The 27,152-nt window shown below is 43.1% G+C and overlaps 1 protein-coding gene across 3 annotated transcripts; it reads right to left on the reverse strand.

The window, feature by feature from the left end:
- Positions 1 to 42: 42 nt before the first annotated feature.
- Positions 43 to 27,152, reverse strand: LOC123505574 (sorting nexin-14-like). Of its 3 annotated transcripts, XM_045257053.1 has the most exons (19): positions 26,989 to 27,152; positions 25,815 to 25,883; positions 25,246 to 25,447; positions 24,752 to 24,883; positions 24,093 to 24,340; positions 22,801 to 23,005; positions 22,361 to 22,475; positions 20,847 to 21,002; positions 19,884 to 20,008; positions 18,634 to 18,692; positions 17,550 to 17,567; positions 13,571 to 13,640; positions 9,019 to 9,199; positions 7,673 to 7,842; positions 6,221 to 6,474; positions 3,807 to 3,985; positions 2,825 to 2,989; positions 2,082 to 2,272; positions 43 to 1,369 (listed from the first exon to the last, which is right to left on the reverse strand). In XM_045257053.1, exons 1-19 carry the CDS (start codon positions 27,093 to 27,095, stop codon positions 1,277 to 1,279), a joined length of 2,739 nt encoding a protein of 912 aa, XP_045112988.1. In that variant the 5' UTR covers positions 27,096 to 27,152; the 3' UTR covers positions 43 to 1,276. The 3 variants fall into 3 exon arrangements, with proteins under 3 accessions (XP_045112988.1, XP_045112987.1, XP_045112989.1); XM_045257052.1 differs by lacking the exons at positions 13,571 to 13,640; positions 17,550 to 17,567 and adding an exon at positions 9,716 to 9,890; XM_045257054.1 differs by lacking the exon at positions 17,550 to 17,567.

The following is a 27,152-nucleotide window of genomic DNA, read 5'->3' on the forward strand; positions in this document are numbered from 1 at the left end:
TCCTCGATTTACATCCCGTACCTACTCACTGTTAGGTGAACAGGGGCTACACATGAAAGGAGACACACCCAAATATCTCCACCCAGCCGGGGAATCGAATCCCGGTCCTCTGGCTTGTGAAGCCAGCGCTCTAACCACTGTGTGTGTGTGTGCGTGTGCGTGTGCGTATATATCAAATAAAATCAGACTACTAACTAAGGAGGGTCACAACACACGGATGGCCATAGATGTTCACTTACTCAAAGACTGATTATCATCTACCACCATTACATTCTGAAAATCAAATTGAGCAACCAAATTAAACACCTGTCCTCAACCCACACCCAACACCACATGAAGAGCACTGAACACCACACCATCACCATCATCACCACCACCACCACACCCTGAGGGACTCCACCCACCACCAACCAGTCCTCAGAAGGGTGTGTGGATGCCTAGCAACCAACACACATTTTCTTCCTATAGGGGCACACCTACATGGCTGTGTTGTGGTTCCAGTCAGTCAATCAATCCATCATCCTGAGTGGCTTCGTTCCGGCCCCTCTGGTGTTCCTCTGATGGCTTGGTTTGGTTCTACTCGCATCTTTTGTTGTGAGTTCGTGAAAGATTGTATACAGGAGAAAATTTACATAATCTAAAATCTCTCCTTTCATGATAAAAAAAAAAGGAATATATATATATATGTATACTATCACATGAAATGCAACAGTTAACCCATTAGCACCATCACCACCATTCATGAGACAAGCCGTGTTATTAATATCAGAACCTCTGCCAAGCATTACAACCACAACCCTCTACTTGTACCTGCTGCAGTGCCCACCTCACCTCACCTCACCTCACCTCACTTTACGACAACTGCTACACAGCAATCTTTTGGAGCACCTTTGTGATTAGAATTATGATTATCTGCTATCATTAAGAAATTTCTAGTTAAAACAGTCACTAATTAAAAGTCGATCCAATTTCTCGCGGTGGTAATAGGTTTAGTGTCCTGGTCGTCACTTCACTGCACCCAAAACCTTACACTTACTATGGACTGGAGTGTGAAAAAGTGCAAAAATAGTGAGGAATGTGAAACAGCTGATGCTAGGCAGAGACAGCCCAACACTACACAGGGGTTGTACATTCACCAGGAATACATGAGGGAAATCAAGTCACATGTGCAGTGGAGGGAGAGGAGGAGGAAGGAGAGTCTGGGAAGAATGACGCAGTGTTACCAGGGTTACGAAGACTGTGCGGTTGTGTGTGTGTGCTGAGTTGAGGGGTCCACTCAGCTATTGGAGAGGAACGGGGACAGCTCGGGAGTGATGGCCAGCTCGGGGAACAGCTCGTCCAGCACGCCGTCCAGCAGCACATAGGACAGCTGCAATGTGAGGCGTGCTGCATTAGTACTTCAGCTGCCTCTCTCAGTATTGGAGGTAGGTTTTTATTAATTTTTTTTTTTTTTTTTATGTAAGAGGGGAAAGCTGGCCAAGGGATGCATAAAACAAGAAAAAAGATTCACTAAGTTGCCAGTCCCCTTAATTGTGTATGGTGCCAAAAAGGAGTGTTTATTTTTACCTGTCTTTCATCCATGTTTGTTTGTCGAGTGCAGTTTGAAGTAGTAATGTTTTATTATACAAGAAGAGAACAAAACTATGATAACAAATAATAATGAATACAATACTAAGAAGAAAAACAAACTTAAACAAAATGAAATAAAGCAAAACATAAACTATCTACCTCAAACCAGCTAAGCAACCCATACAGCAACACACCCAGGCTGATCACACACCATCACTACCATCACCATCACCATTACCACAACACACACCACAGCACACAATGGCACTACACCACACACCACACCACACCACAACACACCACTCACACCTACACCAAACCACACCACAACACACCACACACACCACTCACACCTACACCAAACCACACCACAAACCTTACACCACACACATACACTAAACCACACCATAGCACACAGAAGCATCACCACCAGCTCCAATCACAGCACCATAACCATCACAGGGTAGAGCCGGCCCCAGCACAGCCACACCACCTGGTCCTGGCTACCTCACCTGCTTGTTTAAGACTGGATGTTGGAAGAGGGTGACCAGTGTGTTGGCCCCCTCGTTGTACAGGTCCTGAGTGAAGAGTGTCCGCTGCAGCCACGGTGACAGCAGCCCCACCACCTCCCGTCGCAGCTCCCTCTCCCGACTTCTGTGTTCCCTCTCCCCGCGTTCCTCAGGGGGGTCAATGAATAGGGCGTCTGAGGGCACAATAAGTGGGGTTTGAATTGTTTGTTTTGTTCCCTTAGGTTTCTCTGAGTAATCCACATTCTGGTTTATACAGTATCTAGTGATGGAATGAGTTCACAGGGTCTGGTTAACATTTGAGGAAGAGATTAGTTTGAATTGAAGTTGTTCATTCATTTTGCTGCCTCTGCCTTTCCTTAGTACTGGATCCACATTCTGGCTTACATTTCTCGGGAGACAGCAATTTTTTATTTTTTTATTTTATCTATTTACTTATCTATTTATTTTTAAATGAAAGAGGGATACTGGCCAAGCAGAATAAAAAGCCTGGTGAGTTGGCAGTCCTTAAAGAAAAATTAAACGAATCATCCAAAATTGGTTGATAAATGCCCTGCAACTTCCTCCTTATCTCGAAAGTGTTTAGGTCATGGGAAGGAAAGTATAGAGAAGTAGTTCCAGCGTTCACTAGAAAAATTAATATACTTGTGAGCTTTGGAATCCTTGACTGAGGAAATTTCACCAATATTGACACTCTGCTGGTGACAATGAGGCACACACACACTTGCCTCGGATCAGGTGGATGAGTGTGACGATGCGTGGAGGTGCGAGGGCCTGGGCCAGCTTGCGGCGCAGGAACCAGCTGACGGCGGCATCCAGGGTGCTCTTGGCCATCACCCGCACACACATCAGCCACCGCAATGCGTTCCTGGAGAGGCCGTACACTCGCACCACTGAGGAGGAGGAAGGATTAGCAAAATACACCCAGAAAAGACCCAACCAGATCAGGTCTATCTGTTTATCTATACACTAAGTCAGCAATCCCACTTTTTTTTATGTTAGAGGAAAAGTTGGCCAAAGGAAACATAAAACATTAAGTTGCCAGTCCCCTTATAGGTCTGAGAGTTAGGCAAAAAAAAAAAAAAAAATAAATAAATAAATAAATAAATAAATAAATAAAATAAATAAATAAAATAAATAAATAAATAAAATAAATAAATAAAATCAATCAATCAATCAATCAATCAATAAAATGGAAATAAATGTCTTGAAACACACAGCGGTTGAACAGTCAAGGCATCACACAGACCAGCTGACTTAAAAAACAACAATGGCAGAAAACATGTAGTTCTTGTGACACTTTGTACATCAATAAGTATATACACCTTGGTTTGTCTCTAATCATCTTGGAGGGTACCTAAGCTGCCAAAACAGGTATTTTTATTCCTATCGTTCATGATTTTGTTGCAGGTCTCCACTCAGATGAAAACAGATAAACAGTGATGAAAGAATAGCAAGTAGGTAAAGTTTCTGAACACAAATAAGAAAACACCAAATAAATAAAAATATGCTGTAAGTTGTAGCATACTGGAGGGAAAGAGTTAAATGAATCAACGACAACACTCACTCAAGTAAAGAACAAACACAAGCTAGTAAAATGAGTCAAACACAAGCAAACAACACACAAACTCACAATGTGTCACCATCCACACGAGGAACACACACCACAACAAACACCACAGATAAAACTAGTAAGGCTCTGAGTCTCACCCAAGTAGAGGACTGTATCGAAGACCCCCACCACATTCATCAAGGCGGGGGGAGGTGGAGCAGCTTCCTGTAAGGGTATGTCCAGGCTCTGTGCATTGTCCCCAAACAGTGTGGTGAACAGCTGGTTGGGCTTCTCCTCCTCCTGCTCCTTGCTCATAAATGGCTCATCCCACTCCACCCTGCAAGGAGGTTTCAAAACGTTTATCCCTGTCTTTTGGTGAGGTCTTTCGGCACATCTGTCCTAGACTTTTGGCTAACTCTATTAACCTAACCCAACCTAACCTAACCTAACCTAACTTTTTGGTTATAGTTTTTGCTGCTCTTGGCCAGCTTCCCTTCTTCCATAAAAAGAAAAAGAAGAAAAAGGAAAAAAAACTGTAAGGGGACTGGTGACTAAGTGGGTCTTTTTATTTTACTAATTTTTGTTGCCCTTGGCCAGTCTTTCCCTATGTCATAAGAAAAAAGGAAAGGTGCACAAAACATAACATAACAAAATAAAGGAAGATGAAAGAAGATAAAGAAAAAAAAAATAGGGAAGGTTGGAGTGATGATAGGACAAAGGAGAGGAAAGAAAGAGAAAGTGGCGAGAAAAAGAAGAAGGAAGAAAAGGAAGAGAATAACTTTGAGCCTTACCAAAGCTAGAAGGAATGAACAACAATGAGAGAGAGAGAAAATGTAATAGGTGAAGAATAGGAAGAGAGACAGAAGAAAGGAAATAAACAGAAGAATGAGGGAACTGGAAGAAACAGTGCTTGGTGACTGATGGACTGGAGGAACTGGTGCTGATAAGTGATTGGTCTCTGAGGGACTGGTGAAGAAGTGGAGGGATTGGGGCTTGGTGACTGATCTGTGAGGGACTGGTGAGGGACTGGTGAGGGACTGTAAGAATTAGTACTTAGTGATTGGTCTATGAGGGACTGGTGAAGAAATGGTGCTGGGAAATAACTAGTATGTGAGGCACTGGTGAGAGAAACTGGAAGAAATGGTGGTAGGAGGTGAATAGTGAAGGAAACTGGGAGAAATGGTGCCAGGAGGTGACTGGTGATGGGAAACTGGAGGTGACTGGTGATAGAAGGAGACTGGTGACAGGAAACTAGGAGAAATGGTGATAGGAGGTGACTGGTGATGGAAAACTAGAAGAAAACGTAATAGAAGGCGACTGGTGACAGGAAACTCAAGGTGACTGGTGAAGGAAACTGACCTCTCTGTTTCTGTTTGGATTCCACATAATGTTGCTTTTTAATTCAAAGTGTTCGTGTTGTTGTTCATTGAGTGACAAATACTTATGAGACTTAAAATGTGTACAGCAATTGCTTTTATATTTTTAGCTCCATTCTGATGCCCTACTCTATTAGGCTCTTGTTTATGATTACTTCACATTAAAAATAATAGCAAAAATGCTTTCCTTATTCCTTCTTTACTTACTTACTTACTGTGTGTGTGTGTGTGTGTGTGTGTGTGTGTGTGTGTGTGTGTGTGTGTGTGTGTGTGTGTGTGTGTGTACCTAGTTGTGAATTTACAGGGCCTGGGCATTACGCTTGTGTGGCCCCGTCTCCATATCTACATTTGTCCAACATTTCTTTAAAGTTATGCACACCCCTTGCTGACAGTACATCTTCACTCTGGCTATTCCATGTCGCTATATTTCTTGCGTGTGTGTGTGTGTGTGTGTGTGTGTGTGTGTGTGTGTGTGTGTGTGCATGTGCATGTGTGTGTGTCAAATCCTCCAATCTTTTACCACTAATTGCAAATCTACACCCTTAAAAAAATTAGGCAAAACTTACACAGAAGCTGCCATTTCTACTTTTACCTCACAAGCTGAACCCATAAATGTATTACTCTTGTTTCTACACCCATACCTGATGAAGAAAGGGACAAGTTCTAAACATTACTTAATCTGTGTCAGTTGTTCCTTAGACTTCAGCCTGGCCAGAGTGAGTGACAGGACGACATTCTTGTATATCACACTGAGTTAAGGAAGACTTTTTTTTAATGGAAGAGGGGAAGCTGGCCAAGGGCAACAAAAACTATCACAAAAAAGTCCCCACGTGATTGCCGGTTCTCTAAAAGGATAGTAAAGTTAGCCAAAAAGTCAGGGACAAATGTCTTGAAACCTTCCTCTTAAAAGAAGTCAAGTCGTAGAAAGATGGAAATACAGAAGCAGGCAGAAAGAGGAGAGGAAAGAGGTTGTTAGGAGAGAAGAGGAAAAAAGAGGTTGTTGGGAGAGAAGAGGAAAGAGGCTGTTGGGAGAGAAGAGGAAAGAAGAGATTGTTAGAAGAGGTTATAGGAAGAGAAGGAAGCATGAGAGAGGTTACAGAGACGAGAAGGCTTGTTAAAGGCTGTGGAAGAGAAGGAGAGGCTGTGAGGAGAAAAGGGAAGGGGAAAGGAAAGGAGATCTATGTGTTGCTCCTCACTTTGACTTTGATTTGACCAGCGTTGGGGTGGCAGCAGTGACGGTGGAGGAGAGGAACATGTTGATGAAGGCGTCAAGGTACTGGCCACGCTCCTTCATCAGTTTGCGAGGCACGTCCCTGATGAGGCGGCCCAGGGACACGTCAGGCAGGTAGGTGTTGGTGAATTCATCCTTTGTCTTAAGGAACAGAAACAGCAGCTGGGACCCCTTCAGTGCTGGCTTCTGCAGCAGCTTCTGAAGGAACTCCTCAAATATCTGAAGGGAAAAGTGTTTGGGGTGTATTTTGGGTATACTGTCATCACCACTATTACCAATCTTACTTCTAAATGCTCTTCTCAAATATCTGAAGGTAAATGGTGTTTTGAGTGTATTTTTTGGTACACTGCTAATATCATCACTACTGTTAATCTCACTTTTAACTGCTCTTGTCAACATCTGAAGGTAAATGGTGTTTGGGGTGTGTCTTTGGTATACTATCATCACCACTACTGCTAATTTTATCTATAGCTCCTCTTCTCAAATATCTGGAGAGAAATGGTGTTTAGAGTGTATTTTTGGTACACTGTTATCATTACCAATACTACCAATCTTATTTCTAACTGCCCTTCTCAAACATCTAAAGGTAAATGGTGTTTGGGGTGTGTCGTTAGTATACTGCTTTCATCACCACTATTGCTAATCTTGCTTTTAACTCTTTTCAAATATCTGGAGAGAAATGGTGTTTTGATTGTATTTTTGCTACAATGCTATCATCACCACTACTGCTAATCCCATCTTTAACTCCTCTTCCCAAATACGTATCTGGATGGAAATGGTGTTTTGGGTGTATTTTGGGTGTATTTTGGGTATACTGCTATCATAAACACTACTGCTAATCTTGCTTTTAACTGCTCTTCCCAAATATGTGAAGGGAAATGGTGTGTAAGGTTAAATTTTAGGTATTGTTGTTCTCACCCCCAAGTATCTGAAGGGAAAAGATGTCTGAGGGCGTGTTATGTGCATTGTCACCTCCACCACAACCATTACGCTCATCACTAGTAACTTCACATTCAGATCCTCAGGTCAGCTTTCTTACTCCCAATATAGAACACCTGGTGAGTTTGCTTACTTCACAAGACCACCACCACCACCACCACAACACTGACACAAGTACTTCACCACTCTATACAGTCACCACCACACTGACAAAAGTAACAATGCACCATCCTGTACAATCACCATCACCAGTATTCCCTCACCACCCTGCACATCCATCACCACTACCAGCATTCCCTCACCACCACCAGCATTCCCTCACCCCCCACCACTAGCATCACCAACACCACCAGCATTCCCTCACTACCACTCACCACCACCCCTACCACTACCAGCATTCCCTCACCACCCACCACTACCAGCATTCCCTCACCACTACCACCACCACCAGCGTTCCCTCACCAGCCAGCACACTCACCAGGCGTCGGGTCTGCATGAAGCCGATGTCCTTGGAGGTGAAGAGCGCCCGCTTGGGAGGCAGCTGGTTGTCCTGGAACTCCCCGTGGAACTCTGTCAACTTGTTCTCCAGGATGTAGAATTCGTTGTACCGCCGCTCCACCTCCCAGTGAAGCTCATCAAGGTGCTCCACTGCAACACAACACACCCACAGCCACACACTTAGCTGGGTCACCATAGGACCTTTGTTTTCTTCTTCTTCTTTTCTTTTTTTTTCTTTTTCTTTATTTTTACTTTTTAAATGCAAGAGGGGAAGCCAGCCAAGACCAACAAAATATAAAAAAAAAAAAAAAGGCCCACTTGCCAGTTCCCTTATAGACAAAAATAAAATTAGCCAAAAGTCAGGAACAAATGTCTTGAAACCTCCCTTTTAAAAGAAGTCAAGTCGTAGGAAGATGGTAATACAGAAGCAGGCAGGGAGTTACAGAGTTTGCCAGAGAAAGGTATGAATGATTGAGAGTACTGGTTAACTTTTGCATTAACTCTTGTAACTTAACGCCTTCAGTGCCATGATGCATTTTCATATTCATTCTGCTTACTATTTGGTGATTTTCTGCAGTTTCAGAAACTTATGTGGGGATTAGAATAATGGAGACTTTGGCCATTAATCTTTTGACCTTCATAGAGCCTTCCTAATGCAAATAAAACTGGCTAATCATACCCCAAAATCAAGGTAAAAATGCATCTCAGTACTGAAGGGGTTAAATATTCCAGAGGCTACAGTACAATATCTTAACAAGAGCATAAGATACATTTAATCAGGTCACCTCTGGAGCTAAGAATGTCAAGCTTAAAATTCCTATGGCTATATTTTCCTAAATTTTTTTCTGAGGCACAGTATGATAACATAACAAAACCACAGGATACATTTAGTCTAGTCACATCAGGAGCTAAGAATGTGAAGGTTAAAAGTCGTAAGGCCACAGTGCACTATAGCCTGACAGGGGCACAATACATGTTTAGCCTGAATGAAGCTAATTTGTGAAGTCACAGTATACCATAAACTAACAGAAATCCACGACACAATTAACATTTAGCCTGGCCACTATAGGTATTGTCAATATGAAGCTTGTAGCATATAAGTGTGTCTTGAGGGTACGGTACACTACAAAAAAAAAAATAGACCCAAGACATGTTTAATCTGGCCACAATAAAAAAATTATCATATAAATGAAAGCATGTCAAGCATCTACTACAGTACACAGTGGGATCAGATGAGCACCAGACACAGTAAATGAGGCCGGCTTCTTCAATTCCACTTTGTCTGATGCTCTACAAAAGTGGCACAAGATTCACTGATGCACCAACCTCCAGACACGTCGATCCTGGTGACGTCGACGATGAAGGCGTAGTATGGCTTGTTGGCGGCATCCACGCGCTGCTCCACCCTTGGTATGCACACTCGCCAGGCACTCAGGTCCCGGAAGCTGGACGTCAGCCCCTCCAGCCCACTCATGCCCTGCCCCATGGCCCCACTGCCGTCGTCACTCTGCACCGCCACCGACACCATCGCCACAAGGAAGACATGTGAGGGTGTGGTCTGCTGTGGCTGTGCTGTGTCATCAGGTGCTCTACTCTCTAACTAGCCATCAAAGGTGATTTGTTGTGATGTCTTACTCTGTCTAGCTGACTGTAAACTGTACATTCTATCCTTCTTTCTGGTGCAAGGAAATGATTTGACTCTAATTTGAGTTGTATTAATGAGTGATGAAGGCAAGTCTAACATAAAGCTGGAATTTGAATAAACAATCATAAGAAACAAAAGGACTTTTATCACAGGTAGCGTCAGCCAAGGCAATTATATAGAGAGAAGCTTTAAAGGAGTGACAAAAAACAGAAGCAGACACAGGAGGAGCAAGACAAGACAAGGCCACTTTCACGAGCACCAAGACCAACCCTGACTGGCCAACGCACACAGACACACATACACACAGACACACAAACACACACATACACACTCCACCTGCCGGGGAGGGGGGTGGCAGGGCAGCGGGGCGCCACTAACCATGAGCAAGGAGATGTCATCAGCCTCGTCAATGTCGTAGAGGGAGTGGTCGTCCTCCCCCCCGGTGACCACTGACGGCTTGAGCACCATCTGTTTGCCAATTTGCCTGAGGCCACTACCCACCTTCCTCACCACTACCTTACTTACAGCCTTCTTGTGCAGGGGGTCCATCTCCCTGGGGTGGTGCAAGGAAGGGAGGGGCGGGTTTACTACTTCACACACCAACATACGCACAAATGAAACTTGCTGAGGGAGAGCCTTGGTGCTTCTTTGAGTGTTTTCTTCAAGGGACGACTGGAAGCTTGTGTTCAATATGATGCATTTCACAGTACAGCTTGCAATGGAAGTGAAAATGGTCCCATGAATGATGCAGTGAGGTGAGTTCACATTACTAACTCATGTGAGGAGCAAAGCTTACAGATCAGCAGCTTGGAGTTCAATTATAAAGAAGTGAGAATTAGAAACTCATGGTAATATTAATGTCAGTTTTGGAACACACCAAGGCTCTGCCCTACACTGAAATAAAACACTAGGTCATATCTGTGGGAGGAAACAATAAGCTACAAGACTTAAGCACACTGATGTCAAACTGAAAGGAAATGCAAGTAATGGTGGAAGGTGAAGCAGTGTGCTGGTGACCACTGGGCCACACAGGAGCACAACTACCACAGCTGGAATGACACAAACAAATCTCTCGGCATCTCTACAAACAAAACATAACAACTTCAACTAAAAAGGAAATACAAAACACTAGATAAAGATAAATCAGGATTTACAAATGCATTGTGTTCTTCAAAATTCACAAATAGAAATCAAATGTGTACCAAAAATTTCCCGAATATATTTTTTGGATATCTTGAACTGTCCATGCAAATTCTGTATTTACATACAGATTTATTTAATTTGTAAGTTGATTTCATTATAAAATTTATATTTTCAAGATTAAATACATCTGCACCACAGTGTGAACTAATGCAAAATTCTACATTACTTAACACACTTCAGCAAAATCAAGTCTTTGTTTTGAGTTTGATTCATTTTCAAATCTCAACCAAAAATTGAACTTTAAAAAAGTGATTTGTCTGAGCCTGAAGACTGAAGAGAGGCAGCAGGAACTCGAGTGACACAACACACATCTGGTGTTGATGCCAACATAAGAAAAGAAGACGAGAATTTGAGCAACAAAGTATAAACAAAAATATAAGAAATGTAAATGAAGCTGTACATTACTGGGCTTGAAGTGAGCTAACAACAACAGAGCAACCAAACAAGGAGGGAAGAGGGAGGAGGGAGGCGGGAGGAGGAGAAGTGCAATACTGCATGACACGGGAACACAGACCAGACACCAGCACCTGCTACACTCCACCGCTGGCAGTACTCACCCTCACTCACCACTGACCTGCTGCTTGGCCTGCCTCACCCACTTACTCAATCACTCATACCCACCAACAAACAAACACACACACACACACACACACACACACCAAAGTTAAAAATATATAATAAAAAAAATACTATAAGCACAAGACCAAAAGAACAGCTCAACCTTCAAATTCATGCAGACAATAAAGTTTACTGGAGTTCAAGACTGAAGGAGACAAAAAGGCTTATATGAGAGGAGCGGCCATGAGGGTACAGAAAGTCATCCCAGAGTTACTGTGTTAATGTTACCCGGGAAGGCACCGCAGATCACAAGTCTCACCAGGCAGCGCACTAGTGTCAGATATGTCACTACAGCAGTAACGTTGGTAAGTTATGTTGGTAAGTAATTTGGAGTATTCATCAGTACCAGTGAGGCTTTTGTTAACCCCTACAACACTGGGACACATTTTTACCTTCAGATTTGTGTACGATTAGACCATTTTATTGACACTAACAAGGGTCTATGTAGGTCAGAAGATTAATGGCCACAGTCTTTACAATTTAAACCCTTCAGTGCTGGGACACATTATTACACTGAGATTTGTGTATGATTCAACCATTTTATTGACATCAGCAAGAGTCTATGGAGGTTAGAAGATTAATGGCCACAGTCTTCACTATCTTAATCCCTTCAGCACTGGGACACACTTTTATCTTGAGATTTGTGTAAGATTAGACCATTTTATCGACATTAGGAAGGATCTATGAAGGTCAAAAGATTAATGGCCACAATCTTCACTATTCTAATCCCCCACATAAGTTTCTGAAGCTGTATAAAACCACCAAATAGTCACCAGAATGGATATGGAAACACCTCATGGTACTGAAGGGGTTAAACAGTGAGTTTTGATTTGGTTACTCATCGTCAGGTATTATTTAGTGGAATCAGGGCAGAGTTTGTCGCTTGGTAGTATCGTAAATGAGTTAGCTTTGCGGCAATCTATGGGAGCGAATTATTAATCAACATGCTAATAAAAAAGCCTTGGAAAAAAAAAAAAAAAAAAACAATAACTGGGATTAATCACTACTTCGGAAATATTAAATTTGATTTGTTTTTTGCCTTCTACAACCCAAATGAAAAGTTAGAAGAGTGTAAGACATACCAGAACTCTTGAACTGTGCTAGGAGTGTTTCACTTTAACTTTCTACCACTACTAAGCATTTTATATCTACCAGTACAATACAACTTCTAAGGATTAGGTGCAATACGATAAGCAGTTCAAATGAGAATAAGGTGTGTGTGTGTAAGTATGTATGTATGTATGTAGGAGAAGTTTAAAGATATACCATACATTACAATAAAGCAGAGTCATGCAAAGGTGTGTGTGTGTGTGTGTGTGTATTCACCTAGTTCACCTAGTTGTAATTTTACAGGGCCTGGGTATCATACTCGTGTGGCCCCATCTCCATATCTACACACATCCAACTTTCCTTTAAAACTATGCACACTCCTCGCTGACACCACCTCCTCACTCAAACTATTCCACACCTCCACACATCTTTGTGGGAAACTATATTTCTTCACATCCTTCAAGCATATTCCCCTGGCTATCTTTTTACTATGCGATCTCGTAGTTCTATTTAAATTTTCCTCTCTCAACATCATTTGCTCATTATCCACTTCATCCAAACCGTTCAACAGTTTATAAACCTGTATCAAATCTCCTCTTTCTCTTCTTTGTTCCAAGGTAAGCAAATTCATTTCTTTTAATCTCTCCTCATAGGTCATTTCTGCCAATTCCGGAACCATTTTTGTTGCCATTCTCTGCAATCTCTCCAACTTCCTTATATGCTTCTTTTTATAAGGGGACCAAACCACCCCAGCATATTCCAATCTTGGTCTAATTACTGTAATAATTAATTTCTTCATCATATCTTTATCCATATAATGAAAGGCTAATCCAATATTTCTAATCAAATTATGTTTCTCCAAACATCTTGTCAATATGTGTGTGTGTGTGTGTGTGTGTGAGAGAGAGAGATAGGAGATGAAAGGAGGACTGAGAGGAGACAAATCAGCACCACAAACCCCAAACAAAGCTGACGGGACACACACACTCTTGGGAGGCAACACTCGGCACTTTCCCCTCAAGACTGATGCAACTTGACAACAAATAAACTGACGACTCATGAATCTTGAGCAGTGATGTACAAAAATATGACAACAACAAAATTCTGCTGTTACACATTCTTTTCCTCAGCAAAATAAGCAAGATTAAACTTTATAACTCATTAGATATTGATTAAAGTACAAAAAAAAAAAAAAAAAGGTCAACTGAGCATCATTTAGGCTAGAGAGGGAAAGAGAGAGAGAGAAGGGAGAGTGGCAGCATTCCCTCCCAGAGTGCCATCCCTTTTCTACATGAGTTGCAGTGACCAGCCTCCCTCAAAGAAGACCCCAAGAGATTCCTCCCTCGGACACCAGCCAGGCACCTGTGTTTTGTTAATGCGACTCTTGAAAGGTGAAAATGTGGCAGAGGAGCTGGAATCTGTTCTGCGGTGTCTGTTGGGATGAAGCACATTTTGGTGAAAGGGAGACACAAGCACCAGATTTCATTCTTCGTTCCTAACAACAATAAATATACACACTCAAATTCTACACAGATTAGTTATTCATTTTTATTTTTCTTATTCATTACGTGGAGTTATTCTGGCTGAGGATGCAAGTTGGAAGGTGTTATCATCATTGCAATACTGTGTGGCAAAGTTTCCCTGTCACTTTGAGCTGTGGTGTGCAAGGCTACAAGATATGTACGTCTGAGGAACTACACAAGTTTTCACGACTAGCTTGGTTACCTCAACTACTGATCTCATAAACACAACTCTGATATTTTCCCATGGAGTACTTACACACTTTCCTGGTCTGCAAATTCACTGACATGCACTGACACATTTTATAAACCTTAATGAAAACAGTTAACCCCTTCAGTATTGGGACACATTTTTACCTTGAGCTTTGTGTGTGATTAGACCAGTTTATTGACATTAGCAAGAGTCCATGGAAGTCAGAAGATCAATGGCCACAGTCTTCAATATTTCAATCCCCACATGAGTTTCTGAAGCTGTATAGAATCACCAAATAGTGACCAGAATGAATATTGAAATGTGTCAAGGTACTGAAGGGGTTAATACAATCTCACTCTCTCCTACTATAACACATCTTACTCCTTTCCTGAAATACTGGTGATGCCTCCAATAAATGCCTTCCTGACTGGTCCCCCCTTCTACTTAGCCTCAATACTAAATCCAACAGTATACTCATAATATTTAACCATTCTTTCCTGACTCTCCATCTCATCACAATACACCAAAACACTGCAGTCACACTTTTCCCAGCACAAAAACATATTCCACTTGTATACTTTGTAAGCTGCAGCTTTTTTCCTGCCACCAAACACTGCCAGGGATCACTCGCACCTTCCCACCACACATCCCCATTCCTTGCAGCTTCCTGGAGGACACCTGGCAACCTGTGCTTTGTTTTTGTTGCCTTGAGTCTGCTATGGTGTGCTGCTGGTCCCTACACCTGGCTATACACACTCACACTATGCTGGGAATTGGTGTTCCTCGCTGTGCATATCATATACATGTAACATTCATTAAAGGTAAACTCTTCTCACTCACATATAGCAGTACTGTATACCCCTATGACATTGAACCTCAAAGTGAACGATAATTATTATATGATGAGAGAAAACAAAATAGTACATGTCTAATATTATCTACAGCTTACAGTGTGCTCTCAATGTAAGAAAAAGCAGAATATTCAAATAGCAACAATTAGAATCAACTTTCATTACAGTAGAGTGACTTACATTTGCAAGAAAGACTGGCACTCTGTACTGTAAATCAGAAAGAATGAAATGTAACCCACAAACCACATCATTCATGCAAGACTTGGGTTTGTAACAAGCTGAACAATAAGAAAATTTTAAACATGTTACAGAAGAAAATGTTATGGGCATTCAATCCTAGTAAAAAATGTAAAGAGTGAAGGAAGAGACCATCACCACCACAATGCTGCCTACACCCCCACCACCGCTGCACACCTCAAGTGTCACCACCAACACAAACCACTAGGGAAAAATGTAATTTGCCCAAAATACTCCTGCAAATTAAAAGATATTTTGCTGCAACCTCACTATCTTACTAGCAAGCTTTTCACTCAGTCACTCAACACAAACATGTCCAAACAAATAACCAAATGAGCAAACAAAGTAGCAAGCCAACAAATAATCAACCAATCAAACAAAAAACTTGCACCACAACACTCCAAATTGTGTTGCTGAGTGAGGAGAAATGGAAGTGAGGCAGGAGTTGACAGATGCAGCAGCATTTCAAATGTGATCTGAAAGTGAACACTACTGGTGTTAGGAGCAATGCTGCTGCTGCTGCTACACTCTACCACTCTAGCCAGGAGGAGGGAGGGAGGGAAGGAGGGGCAGTGTTGTGGGTAGCACTATAGCATGGTGGAGGGTGGAAGTTGTGTACACCAGCACACTGAGGCAAACCACACGAGCTATAAGACAAACACATCTCCTGCCTCGTCCATTCAGTTCATGAGAGAGATGTGCCATAGACAGTGCTGAGGAAACATTGTGGATTCTAGCATGTAAGTCTACCTTCACTATTCACTCAAAACTAAGCCTTCAATCAACGTCTAACATGAAAAGTTCCTCTCCTGACTTGACAAATAATACAACCTTCTTTCTGGAGTCCATCACCTTTGTTATGACTCAAGCTTCCCAAACCACTGACAACACTTGAGAGCTTCAGTTTATTTATTTCTTGAAGCATCATAATCATTGCTGGTGAAAGGCACAATCTGCACCAACATGGACAGCTCCTGCCTGCCATACACCAGCTTACCAATCACCAGGGTTAGTATAAGCACCTTGAATGTCAAAACCTTTACTTTCAACATCTTTCCTTGGGACTGCATCTAATCCCCAATGTCTACAGATCAACACTCTGGCTTCTGTTGCAATAAATGTGTTACACTTCATTGGATAATTCTTCTTAATTGGTCTTCATAAAGCCAAACCAACACATGTCTGCTTCTGAGATCCTGAACACCACCAGGCACTAACACACACACTACATGTTGCACCACCCTCTCTTTGTCCAGCAGAGACCAGCCCCTCAACACCACCACACTGCCAGCAATCATCAATAGTTATGATGGAAAAACTTATTATCGGAATTGGTCAACATTTTCAATTCCACAAGATCCACAATCGCCAACACCGCACTGAGATCAGCTGATGGGAGTCAATCAGTGAGGCTGGACTCATGATGTTGCAAAGCTTGGCAGCAAAACTCATCACCGGACAACGTACCTCATCAGTAAACCCCACAAGGAGCGTCCACTTTTCCTGTGGTGGCTGCAACTCGGACGCATGTTTTGTGTTAATATCAATATCTTAGCATCATCCTCTCTCCAGCATGACATGAATGATATGCAACACAGAGGGTAACAGGAGGATTAAGAGGAGGAGGAAAAGGAGGAGGAGGAGGAAGAGGAAGAGGAAGAGGAAGAGGAAGAGGAGGAGGAGGAGGAGGAGGAGGAGGAGGAGAGGAGAGGAGAGGAGAGGAGAGAGAGAGGAGGAGGAGGAGGAGGAGAGAGAGGAGAGGAGAGGAGAGGAGGAGAGGAGGAGGAGGAGGAGGAGGAGGAGGAGGAAGGAGGAGGAGGAGGAGGAGGAGGAGGAGGAGGAGGAGGAGGAGGAGGAGGAGGAGGAGGGCAGCAGTTGATGTGTGATATACTGAGCGGAAGTGTCCAGGTTAGCCTCTCTTGGTTCCCTACACAATACTGAGTCTCTGCCAAGCCAAACTCAATACACACCTTACTACAAATTTTAAATAAGAGAGAGAGAGAGAGAGAGAGAGAGAGAGAGAGAGAGAGAGAGAGAGAGAGAGAGAGAGAGAGAGAGAGAGAGAGAGAGAGAGAGAAATGCCTTATATGCCAGAATTTACATTACATCTATGCAAATGACGCCTGGAAGATGTGATAACAAAGATTATAATTTCACTGAGGCAAGTTTCTGATATCCTGATGTATTACTGTAACTGCACAACACCAACACCACACTACACCACCACACCACACCATGCATGCCCTCCTTCACTACAGTGCGACTACAAAAAGAGAAAAGTGCTCACTACTATACTAAATGCTCACACCAGCAAGCCACACACTCACACCACCACCATCACCACCACCACTGCCATGCCCACACCACAGCTACCATGCCTATACCAGTGCCAAGTGCCTCCACCAGTGCTGACATAACAGTGCCACCCCACCATGCCCTCACTGCCCCGGGACACCTCAGCCAAGCCACCCAACACATTGAGGTGCCACTGAATTGTGTGTGCGTGAGTCAACACTCTTTTCCACAAGAGAGTAATGTACCTTGTTAGTCCTGGAGAGCTGCCAATTGGAGAGAACACTGTAGTATTAATTTTGTAGTGGCACAGTTCAGATCTATGACAATTTTGTTTTTGCTTCTATCAAAATGCACAGAAAAGAAGAAAAAATACGTACAAGGCAAGCATTACAGGAAAATAATAAGCAGCTCTTTTGGTCAAAGGATACTTGGTACTTTAAATGAATAAAACTAAGTATACTGATTACTTAGCTGCCACAAACTGAAATCATCCATACACAGTGGTGCTAAAGTAGAGTATTCAAGCCATGACATGTATGTAACTAATGAGTACAATAAGAAGCAGCTTTCAAATTACATTCCCCATCTACCACCACTCTCTGCCTCCTTCCTGCACAAGACAACAACTCAACCAGGACCACACTCAACCTTGTGTGTCACATGTGGGATGTCACAACACCAGGTGTGGGGCAAAGGAAGGACCAACACACACACACACACACACACACACACACACACACACACACACACACACACACACACACTTGGATGTCATAAAAGAATTCAGGAGTGGACCTGCAATGACCATCACAAAAATAATTTGAAGGCCAAAACTTGCACCCCTGACACTCTCTTCTATGTGAGCCACTCCATCTGACACAGTGAGCCAGTGCATCTACACTAGCCACCGGGAAGCAGAGGCACAGACAGCTCCTACTCACTACTGCTGCTGGCTCACTATCACGGGGACTAACGCCACACCAATGCACCCTCACACCAAAACACAGGAGGTGAAATGGAAGAAGACTGTTCAACCATTCACTACAACACCAGACACAGCTGCTGCAAAAGGACAGCTGCCAAGAGAAAGAACTGTAACCATGACTCATTACAACACCAGACATAAATAGCAGTAAAAAGTCAGCTGTCAGGAGGGAGGACTCAAGTTAATTGACATAAAACTGAATATCACAGAACATTGAAATAGTGGACCTGGAGAAAGGAGGACATGTAAACACAGAGAGAGAAAAGGAGACAAACAAACAGGTGAGTGATGGTCCAAGTAGTGCTGATTAGTAAGGAGCACCTGCTGGGGAAACACACACTCACCTGGTGGCGTTCTTCTGGTATGCCTGGGAGCTCCTCGTCCCACACAGGTGAGCAAAATACTGTGGAAGGAACAGGAGGATAACTAAAGTGTTCCTCTGACCATCAATGCCAAGAAAAAGGAAGACAGAAAGCTACATAAAAAAAAAACCTGCCAAACATTCTTTCCCATTAGTGACCTGTAGTATTAGATGTGTGTTGCAGTACATGACTTACAAGGAACAGTGGAAACATTGCTCCTCTCATCAATATCAGGAAAAATAAAGTAATACAAGTGAATATTCTCCCTCACTAGTTAGGTTTAGGAAGGGAAGGACGTTAGGGAAGATAGCATAAAATGACAAGAACACAAGAAAAAGGGAAGCTGCAAGAAATCGCCAGGCTACTTAATTCCATCTATCATCCCCGTCCATAATTTCATCTAATCTTCTTCTAAAGCTCCCTCTTGACTCAGCACTAACAACATGACCACTGAGTCTGTTCCATTCCTCAACCACTCCATTAGACAACCAGTTCCTTCCCATTTGTCTGTTAAGAAGGTGGCAAGCACAAAGATGATAATGAGGCAGTAGTTAGGAAGGGATGAGTGGGAGAGGAAAATTAAGGAAAGGAAATGTTTGGAGAAAGAAAACATTGGAGGATGGTTTATGAAGAGAGAGAGAGAGAGAGAGAGAGAGAGAGAGAGAGAGAGAGAGAGAGAGAGAGAGAGAGAGAGAGAGAGAGAGAGAGAGAGAGAGAGAGAGAGAGAGAGAGAGAGAGAGAGAGAGAGAGAGAGAGAGAGAGAGAGAGAGAGAGAGAATTATTTAGACACACAAAACAAGACAACAGAATTTGAGATATAAAATTAGGAGGAAAGCAAAACTGGTGGTGTGGATGACAACGAAAAAAAAAAAAAAAAAAAAATAAATAAATAAATAAATAAATAAATAAATAAATAATAAATAAATAAAAATAAGTGAAATAAATAAATCAATAAATATAAATAGGAAGAAGGATGGACTGGAGAACAAAAACAAAGGTGGAGAAGAGTTTAGAAGAGCAGGAAAAAAGGTAGGAAGGCAAAAAGTGGTGGTGTGGAAGACAGAGAAAGAAGAAAAAAAAAATAAATAAATAAGAAAAATAGGAAGAAGAATGGACTGGAGAAAGAAAAACAATGGTGAAGAGTTTAGGATAGCAGAAAAGAAGGCAGAGAGGCAAAGGAGGGGAAGACAGAGATAGCAGTGGGTGGAGTGGGGGGGGGGGTTAGTGCTGACCGTGTAGCTGTGCATGAAGAGCGGCAGGTACTCCCTCTCCAGCAGGTTGTAGGCGTGCTCGTAGGCCTGGAAGAGTGGGCGGGTGGTGCGCAGCTTCACTATGTCCTTCACATCAGCGTGCACGACTGGAACACACACACACACACATTTTAGATAGATAGATGCCTTTCCTCACAAACACACACACACAAATATATAGATAGATAGATGGATGTCTTTCCTGAAACACACACACACACACACACATATAGATAGATAGATAGATAGATAGATAAATAGATGTCTTTCCTGACCACTAAACCTGTTGACTTCTTAAGCTGACATGAATAACACTAAATGGTCCAACTGTATGTGAGTGAATTACAGACATCTGATCAACTCCTTGTGTGCGGCAACAAAAAAATGTCATGTAGAAATAAAAACTCCTTATACAAATATACAATGGAGACATGAAAGTTAAACACACACACACACACACACACCAAGACTATCTCCCTTAAAACACAGGAAAACAGCAAAGACAAGGCACATTTATTCACACATCACCACAACCAGAACAGAAAACACTACTTGGTTGACTCATTTCCTTCCAAAGCTAACAGAAAACATAAAGGAAATGAAAACAAGGAACGAGAGCGAGAGAGAGAGAGAGAGAGAGAGAGAGAGAGAGAGAGAGAGAGAGAGAGAGAGAGAGAGAGAGAGAGAGAGAGAGAGAGAGAATGGATGTAAAGAGGGAAACAAGCAGTAAACCTAGTAAATACCAACACAAACATGAACAAATAGACAAGAAACTGCTGGATATCATTTTTACTTTCTCTAAAAACAAGGAACTAGAGAGAAAATATGGACGTGAATAGAGGAGAAACAAGGGACAATACACAGGAAAGCAAGCAGTAAATCAGTAAACATGAGGACCAACACAAACATGAACAGAGACAAGAAAGTGCTGGGAGTGGTTCTTACTTTCTCTGATGTGGGCAACAATATGAGTGGGGAACTTGATGTGGTCCAGGGCTGAGGCGACCATGTAGGTGTGGTAGAGCTCCAGGGCATCATGGTGAAGGTGCTCAAGCTGCTCTGTGGTGAGGTCTGGGTCCAGGATGTGTCGGTTGAAGTCCTCTGTGAGACGACCATGGAAAGTGTGGACTGAGGTTAGGAAGGAGGATGAAAATGAAGACGTGAAGCTGTAAATATCAAGGGAAAATTGGACTGAGGTTAGCACGGAGGATCAAAAAGAAAAATACACCATGTAAATAAAATCGTGGAGAGAAAGTAGACTAAGATTAGGAAGGAGGATGCAAACTAAAGGTATGCTGTAGATCGTTAAGCAAATAGTAGAAGGATGATGAAAAAAAAAAAAAAAATGACTTGCTGTAAATAGAATCATGGAAAGAGAATGGACTGAGGTTACAAATACAGACAGGAGGATGAAAATGAGAAGATATCAAGTTGCAAATACTAAACAGTCATGCAAATAGTGGACTGAGGCTAGCAAGGAGGATGAAAACAAAGATGCTAAGCTGTAAACAGAATCATGGAAAGGAAGTGGACTAAAGCTAAAAAAAAAGGCAGACAGGAGAATGAAAATTTAAAGATGTCCTGCTGTAAATAGAATCATGGAAAGAGAGTGAATTGAGGTTAGAGATATAGACATGAAGATGAAAGAAAAATTATAAAAACCTCCTCAAATTACTGTGAAAAATTTCTGTAATGGTCATGAATCTTGTATCTTCCTTAACAGATTATCTTTAAAAATGTCTTTTATCCAAACATGAGATGAAAGGAAATACGAACAAACTCTGCTTCAACTTATACACAAGCCACTGATAAGCCCTACTTGATACAATCTGTCAGAATATATTGCCTGATACAACCCGATACAAGTTTTGGAAGGTAATGGAGTGTGGGTAGTGCAGAGAGACAACAGACATGACAGCCCCACATCCCAGCAAGGCATGTATGGAGCAAGCAGAGAGTACAAGGAGACACTAAATGTTATGTGGCCCTAAGGTAAGGAGGAAGCAGTGGCATAGTGGATAAGGTGGTGGTGGTGGGATCAGGCAGATGTCCATGTGTAGGTTCGAATCTCACTACATGCTGCCTTGAAACTTTGTCATTTGTGGAGTGGTTTAAAGTTACCTACATGTCACTATGATACCCAGGTTCAGGTGGAGGTGTAATTGCCTTCACCAAAGATGCACTTGGGTGGTGATATGGGCCCCAGTATGGGTACCACTGTAAATAAAATTGCCTGCACTGCTAGTGGATGGAAACTGAACAGCACTTTCCACACTCTTCAAGCAAACTTACAGGCACCATAGGCCATAACAAAAATAATAAAGAAAAAAAAAAATAAATAAATAAATAAATAAATAAATAAATAAATAAAATAAAAAATAGATAAATCAATCAAAATAAAATAAAATAAAAACCACAGCCACAGAGGAGAGGCTGAACATGTGGCAAGCATGACTGACCAACAGCAAGACAGAACTGCAGGACGTTGATGGCTCCCTCCTCCTTCAGGAAGGTGTGGAACAGGTAAAGTAGACTCTGGTCCTTCAGCACAGAGGAAAGGTTGCTCCTCAGTACCTGGGAGGAGAAGACGGAGAGGAAATAAGAATGCTGTCAGAAGGAACTCAACTGAATGACGTCCACTGCAAAAAATGACAAGTTATATTCTTAATTTCCTCACATCCATCTCGACAGTGGAACAGAAATGTACGACTTGAGTGTATGACTAAGAAAAACATTACACACACACACACACACACACACACACACACACACACACACAATTTCTTCACATTTATCTAATCTAAACAAAGGAAAAGAAGGCTGCATGAGATCTTAAATGTGCTAATAAAACATACACACACACACACACACACACACACACACACACACACACACACACCGAGTTGCGTGGGTGACTGTTGATTGAGGCGAAGTTCTTGAGCAGCAGCACCTCTGGCTCTGGCCTGTGTGGGGGCCAGGGTGAGGGGTCGCGGCTCAGCAGGAGTAGGAACAGCAGGTTAACTGTGTCTGGGTTGGCCAATAAGTCCATGGCCTGGATGAGCAACACCCGCCCCAGCAGCTCCTCCAGGAAGGTGCGGCCCAGCCTGACCAAGGGAGGAGACGTGAGGTGAGAGGACACACTATAGTCTGTCTACTCTAAAATGGCTCCTGGATTTCAAACACATTGTAGCTTATTGATTACGTAATAAATTTGATGTGAATAATACTTGTTTTCTGTTGATCAACGCACTTATTACAAGGACAGCTCACGGTTTTCCTCAAGATCTGACAACAACGCACTCCCTGGGACACCATTCAAATCGAGACCCAGGAGCCACTTTAGAGTAGACACTATAGGAAGGATGGCCAAGAGAAAAGATACGTAGATAAAAAAAAAAATACACTGAAGAAAGGGAAAGAAGTGTTAGACAATGATGGCCAGTGAGTGAGTGGACAGCTGGAAGGACACACTGGGAAAGGGTCGGCTGGTGGAGACATGTGGTGGTGTGGAAGTAAACAGGTGGTGGGGAAAAATGAGGTAAACGATGGCCAGGGGGTGAAAGGACGGCTGGCAGAATAGGATATGACTGGTAAAGAAATGCACTGCTGATAAGGAAAGGATAGACAGAAGGAAAGAAAGGATGGTAAACAGAAAGATAAATGATTTGTACACGGATAAATTATAGACCAAAACATGAATGGTAAAACTACTGTAATGCTGAGAGGGAAAGGGGAAGTAGATGGAGATGGGCAGGGAGTGAATGGAAATAGTTGGTGAAGGAAAACACTTTTGGTCGTTAAGGAATACACTGTTGGTGACAGGGAAGGAGGAAGGAGGTGGAAAGCAAAGTCAGGATAATTGAGAGAGAGAGAGAGAGAGAGAGAGAGAGAGAGAGAGAGAGAGAGAGAGAGAGAGAGAGAGAGAGAGAGAGAGAGAGAGAGAGAGAGAGAGAGAGAGAGAGAGAGAGGGGGGGATTATTTGTAAAAGAGAAAAACATATGCCCTGAATGGAAAAAGCATAAGGCTTTACTTCTGGATAATCCTTATGGTTCTATTCTTTTGAGGACTAGCACCTTAGTGGACCCTTTTGTATAAGTACTTGTAGCTGTTGATGAGTGCCTCTCTTACAGGAAAAAGAACACACAAGCACCACTACAGTCAACCACCACCACCACCACCACCACCACTCACCTGCTGGACTGGTACTTTTCAGGCAGCAGGAAGGGCATGATGGTGCCCAGCACACCCCTCAGGTATGCCGCCTCGTCCTCCCTGGACCGCACTGCCCGGTGGAGGCCGCCGCCCGCCTTCAGGTACTGCACCACTGCCGCCTCCAGGGACACATTGCCCCGCACCCGCCGGCTGCCCTCCACGTAAGCGTCCAGGTGGTTGATGAGCGCCGGCAGCAGGCGGTCTATGATCACAACTGTGAGGTCCACCTGTGTGTATGTGCCACAGCCTTGTTACTCTCCCCAGACACACCCTTCTTGTGTGACACACCACCATGCATTCCAACTTTTTTACTAACTTCCTCGGGTACACACTCACTGATCTAACACATGGCATCATGCACTCCACCCCCACCTAAGGCTGAGTCAGTGTGGTGATGTATATCATTTAGGTCATGCTCTGATTGGATCATGTACTCCAGTCATGCTTTGAAATGGTACAGACTGACAGCTTTGTCATCAAAACATCCCTGCTGACTTGTATGTTAGTGGATTGTGCCTTGGGGAAAGTTATCTGGTCTGGGAAATATCTAAGTGTTGGAGGATCCATTAACGAAACACTACACAAATACTCTTGAGAAACATAGAAGGTTAGGAAGCAGCATCAAGGGTTCACCAGACCTTGGATAGCTTGGTGGCCAGCGCTGCCACGGCATATCTGATGATGTAGCGGATCTCATCCACCAGCTGGTCATGGATGGAGATCTCCCGGTACCAGGTAAACACATAATGGTCCAGCACCATCGTCAGCAGCTGCAGGGACACACCACAAACACTGCTATATCATCAACACCAAAACCTCCCATTGGGATAACATGAACTGGCATGTAGAAATGAAAAAAAAAGTATGTAACCATGAAATACAGGTACATGAGTATGAAAAACAGGAACAAGAACAAAACAAACTGGTATATGAACACAAGCATCATGTTGAAGTCCTCTAACAGCATCTCTCACCATAGAACACACAAATCCTATCTACTGTAACTCTAACACTAAAAAAATACAGTGATTGGATTGGGAAAATACAAGAATAAATAAATGTCCTGTTGCTTCACAGAAATTTTGCCAGAACCACAACCTGTCAACTCCCAAGCAGCACATGGCTGCCTCACCTCCTCCAGGGCCTCATCCACACTCTGCGGCACAGTGCAGGTGACGTGGGCGTGGATGGACAGTGGAACGGCGGTGCTGGGGTGCTGCCGCTGACACCGCTCCCCACCACACACCGAGCAGGAGCGAGGCATTTCCCCCTGGACGATGTGGCTGTCTGACCCCGTGAACAGCGCCAGGAGGTTGGGAATCTGCTTGCCATCACTGCACAACACAACAATCTCTCAGGACTCATAATGTCATTTGTGGAGCTACTGTGGGCCATGAATCTGTGTTTCTTGTATAACACATGCAAATCTATTCACTATTGTATAATTATTTTTCTTTATGTAAGACGGGAGAGCTGTCCAAGGGGAACATAAAACAACAACAATAACAAAAAGGCTCATTAATTAACAATACTGTAACGATAACATTTCTCTCAGTAACAATTCTACATTAATTTCTTTATGGCAGTGTTTCATTACAACTCTCTGAGGGCATTTGGGCTCACAGTGTACAAGCTAAACAACATTGAAAACTGTCTCATCTTTCCAATATTCTGTAGAGATCCTGACAGCTTCAGACTTACCCAAATATGACATACGGCAGCAGCAGTCCTGTGCAGAGTGAGGTGATGAGCAGTGCCCCGACCAGCAAACTGCAATGCAAAATTTCATAAACACCAACCAACTGTGACTCCATTGAATCACACTACTGTTGGTCAGGTTCACTTTGTGTTTTAAAGCTTCACGGGGCCAGCGAGGGACTTATCTCATGGCAAGGTAAGCTGGTTGAGTAAAGGTGACAAGACACTCCAGCAAAGACACAAGCTTGGCACATCACCACTCAGACAACACCTGAGTTTGGCTGACTCTCACTGTGTTAAAGGTTCTGATTTGTCTTCTGATCCAATTTCAGCGATAAAAATCAAAGAACGTGATTGAAGGAACTACAACAGCATTACGGCAAACTGTCTTATCATCACCAATCACACCTGTTACAATCTCCACCAATCACCAATGACGCACAAACTCACCACTCAACCTAACACCACAACTGCAAACCCAAACCACTTCCAACCAGTCCTGATCCTCACCAAAACCTATCCTCACCCTCACCAACCCAACCCAAACTCCCCTCACCACACCACACCCACATCCGCAGCACCCCAGGGTAAATTTGCAGTTTCAACCAATATACCCTATCTTACATTTCTTCTTCCCTAGGTCTAACAAGCTTGGGGACCTCCTGGGAAAGTGGGGGTTTTGGGATGGGGAAACCAAACCTAACCTAACCTAACCTAAATTGTGTCCTGAAGTATAATTAATTTCCGATAGGATAAAATGGGATTCGAAATACTCGTAGAAGTGTGACCTAGACCGTGAGAATGTGGTGTATTGGTTAAAACTGCAATTATACCACCCAACCTCACCCACCACAACACCCATCATCATACACAAAACCCACACCCACAACACCCCAGACACACCCGCTACACCCAAACGTATCACTCCCAGCATGATGTCACCCACACTGCTATACATGACACAAACCACCACGTATCACACACCACCCACAATGACACACCCACCACACTCAATCAACCCCACACACCCGTCACACCGTCAACCTGCAACACCCCCTGCCTTGCCTTGCCCTGCTCTCCGTCACCGCCTCCTCCAGTACACCACCACCACCACTACCACACCAGCACACTCCCTCATTTCCCGTGTCCCAGGCCCTCCACACCCGCCCCAGCTCACCTGACGAGGACCGAGACGATGGTGCTAAAGATGAACACAGCCACCAGGAGTATTAGGGCGTATTTGTCCCGTAAAAGGCCAGATAACTTGATATTCTCGGCCTCCATCCTCAGACATTGTTTACACCACCTTGGTCCGTCTTGCCTCCGGGACTACTACACACT

The sequence above is a fragment of the Portunus trituberculatus genome, chromosome 18, assembly GCF_017591435.1.
Source record: "Portunus trituberculatus isolate SZX2019 chromosome 18, ASM1759143v1, whole genome shotgun sequence".
NCBI lineage: Eukaryota > Metazoa > Arthropoda > Malacostraca > Decapoda > Portunidae > Portunus > Portunus trituberculatus.